The sequence below is a fragment of the Onychostoma macrolepis genome, chromosome 03 (assembly GCF_012432095.1).
Source record: "Onychostoma macrolepis isolate SWU-2019 chromosome 03, ASM1243209v1, whole genome shotgun sequence".
Classification (NCBI taxonomy): Eukaryota; Metazoa; Chordata; class Actinopteri; order Cypriniformes; family Cyprinidae; genus Onychostoma; species Onychostoma macrolepis.
Window position 1 is genome coordinate 34,343,472 of NC_081157.1, and position 3,657 is coordinate 34,347,128.

A 3,657-nucleotide genomic window follows, 5' to 3' on the forward strand; every position below is an offset into this window, starting at 1 on the left:
TTGGTCGACATTTTATTATTTAACATTACACCGTTTTGATGCTGTTTTTTGTCAGATGATCGTGTTAGATTACATGTGGAAGTCTATAGCTGCATCCGAAAACTTAGGCAGCTGACTTGCTGCCTCGCTGCCTTATGAGGCAATGACTTTGCAGGCAGCGTTTTTGCACAAAGGCACCTCACGAAACTGATTTCGGACAGGCTTCTGAGGCAGCGTAACGGTTTAATGATCTACAACAAAATAGAACGAGTTTTGGTGATAACTAAAGGAAGATTTAATTACTATAATACTAATTTATCGCTAGAAATAACATCAAAAGTTTACACACAAACTAACCACTAAACACAATTTTCAGATGCCATCTTTATTTTTTAGCTCAACCGTCACGGGATGGAACGCACAGGATTGTGGGATATCAAAGGCAGCGAAGGATACATCTATGCTGCCTTCAAAAATCGATCAGATGAAGGTATCTCATGAGACAGGAAGTGAAGCTAACTTTGGATTCGGACATGCCTTGATGCCTTCCTACCTTGGAATGTGTCCTCCGAAGGTAGCATTTTTCAGTTTTCAGATGCAGCCTATGTTGTTTCTTTTCTTCTTCACTTGTGTTTTTTGGAAATTCTGTACAGAAGATGTGTACTAGCGCCCCCTACCGTATAACAATGAAAACACGGATTCTAGGAGCACAAGTAGCTATAGCTCAAATATATTTAGACTTTCTAAGTATAAGTCAAGTATACTTAAATGTAATTTTAAGTATATTTCTAGTAGAAGTACATAAAGCCCATTTCTGAGAAGTACATAAAAAGTAAACTAAAAGTAGGGTAGACTGAGTACATTTGAGACATGTGTACAGTTTCACTGTTTTTACACCTTAAATAACTTGTGTAGACAAGAACCCAGAGCCGTGACTTTTGCTATTGTTATATTTCCTTTTATGTTTAGATTTATACGGTTTGCCATATATTTTTGTAGTGTTAAATATTTTGTTCCTGTTTTGTTTAACTGAATTTGAATTAAATAAATTAAATAAATAAGTTTATTTTTTTAACTGTAATTATTTAAAACTGTAATTTTGTAATTTATTACATTTGCTATAAATGGTTAGCCAGCTTTAGAGCATTAAGAATGGGTGTCTCAACTGTACCATGCTACTGTTTCAACTGTACACCATATGGGTACAATTGAGACAAAAATGCACCTCATGTTTATGAGCTAATTGTGGAAAATATGAACTATTTATGGCTATTATCAATTCATGTGATTTAGTACACAAGCAACAGAAATATCGTGTGAAAAATCACTTCATTTCAGCATCTAGTTTTTGTGTAGTGATGAGAAAAGCAGAAAGTGTCTCTACTGTACTCAGTCTACCTTATACTTTATTATTTTTTTAGTTTAAAAGAAGTATACTAATAGCACACTTGAATAAACTTATTTTTCGTAAGGTTATCCATGTAAATAATGACTTCATTAAATTCAAAACAAAAAGCCAATTGTTTAAAATAATGTTCAGGACAGTGTGATGCATGTGAAGTTCATTAACATCTCCGTGTGATTATGTAAATCTCCTGCTGCATATTTAAACAGCAGGCATGAGTCCGTTTATACATTCATCTGATCACTAGAGAGAGTGAAGAATCGCTTCAGTTCATTCAAACTGTGCTGTGAAACAAACCATGATCTCTTCATCTTTAGTGTTGCTTCTGGCAGTGATATCCTGTAAGTTTAGTCTACTTTCTCTGTGATACATCATTTTGTTGCTAAAAAGCTTGTGAACAGTTTTTAAGCATCATGATCTCTTATTAACAGGTATTATTTGATTTGATACAGGTATTGATTCATATGAACTCACTCAGCCTGAGTCTCTGATTGTCCGTCCTGATGCCACTCTCACTATCAACTGTAAAGTCTCTTATTCAGTTACAAGCTATGCTACAGCTTGGATTCGTCAGCCTGCAGGAAAAGCTCTGGAGTGGATTGGAGTGATCTGGAGTAATGGAGGCTTATACTACAAGGATTCCCTGAAAAGCAAGTTCAGTATCACCAGAGACACGTCCAGTAACACAATAACACTGCAAGGACAGAATATGCGAGCTGAAGACACAGCTGTGTATTATTGTGCCAAAGAAACACAGTGACAGACACCAATAGCCTCCCTGTACAAAAACATCATCATCGTATTACAAATTAAAAGTGTTTTTGATGATTTTCATCATTCTGGCTTATACAGATGCACAGAAATTGTTTGAAGCTTATCAAAAAATTATAGACATTAATTCAGCTGGTAAAACAAAAACAAACAAGGCAAGCCTAATAAATCGAAGTAAATGCATGATTTAATAAACCAAAAATATGCACCAAAAATAAAGAAATTAATAAAAACTGAACAATCAAATTTTGCAGTTCATAACAAAATATTGCTTAAGCATCATGATAATAATTGGATGTAATGAATTATGCAAATATTCCTCCTCCTACTCCTTGTTATTTGAGTATAAAGATGAAAAGAAGCGGCTTGTTCTCACACGTCTCAAACCATGATCTCCTCGTCTCTCTGGTTGTTGCTGCTGCTGGCAGCTGTTTCTCGTAAGTCTAATAGCTTAGAGATACTTCAGAATAAAAATACTCTTGGTTATACATAATGTTGTCATATTTCTAACATGTCCATATTTTTCCCTCTCAGGTGTCCACTGTGTTGAACTGACCCAGACTGAATCTATGGTCTTAAGTCCTGGTCAGGTTTTGACACTGTCCTGTAAAATCTCTGGATATTCAGTGACTGACAGCAGCTACTGCACTGGCTTCATTCGGCAGCCTGCAGGAAAAGCTCTGGAATGGGTTGGAGAGATATGTGGTGATGGTAGCACATATTACAGTGATAAACTGAAAAGTAGATTTCAAGTTACCAGAGAGTCTTCCAGCAGCACAGTGACTCTTCAAGGACAGAATATGCAGACTGAGGACACAGCTGTGTATTACTGCGCCAGACAGTCACAGTGACACAGAGCAGCTACTGCCTTGTTCAAAAACCACACTAACACTCGGCACACAAATACACAGCTTTGCACTAAAATCTTGGCACATTTCATAAGACCTCAGACCTCAGTTATATAACAAAAAGGCATTGCTCCTCAGACTAAAAGGTTTTCAGAAAAAAACAAAAAAAAACAATGTCAAGTGTCAGGTCTTGTACGGTTAAGCATTGGGTGAAACAGCCTCAGACAAAAGGCATCTTTGATGTCTTTGGTTGCTGTAATATAATTCCGGTCAAAAAAAATGGATACCACATAATAGATATAATTGCTGATAAGGTCATGATTGAATTGTTTATTTGTTGATCCATTCTCATTCTCATTCTATGTCTTACCAAAGTAATTTATTATCAAGACTAATAAAAACATTCAAAATTAGATTGAAGCAACAGACATATATGGAGACAAGGGAGTGTCTACAATAAAAGAGACATATTTACTGATGTGTGACCCTCAGGAAACACCTGCGTTTCGTTATTGCCTCTAAAAAAAATAAGTGAATATGCACGTATAGTTTCATAAGACTTATTTGAATTATGTAAATACAAAGCATATAGAAACCATTAAAATACATTCTGTTAAAGTTGATAACATGCTCATTCAAACATAAATAGAAGAC

At 35.5% G+C, this 3,657-nt stretch overlaps 2 gene segments (V, D, J or C); both read left to right on the top strand.

Annotated features, from left to right (window-relative positions):
- Positions 1 to 1,622: 1,622 nt before the first annotated feature.
- Positions 1,623 to 2,290, top strand: LOC131538107 (Ig heavy chain V region 5A-like). The segment is given in 2 exon segments: positions 1,623 to 1,725; positions 1,837 to 2,290. Coding segments are annotated over 2 exon segments (351 nt in total).
- Positions 2,291 to 2,397: 107 nt separating this feature from the next.
- Positions 2,398 to 3,419, top strand: LOC131538106 (Ig heavy chain V region 914-like). The segment is given in 2 exon segments: positions 2,398 to 2,592; positions 2,690 to 3,419. Coding segments are annotated over 2 exon segments (366 nt in total).
- The last annotated feature ends 238 nt before the right edge of the window (positions 3,420 to 3,657 follow it).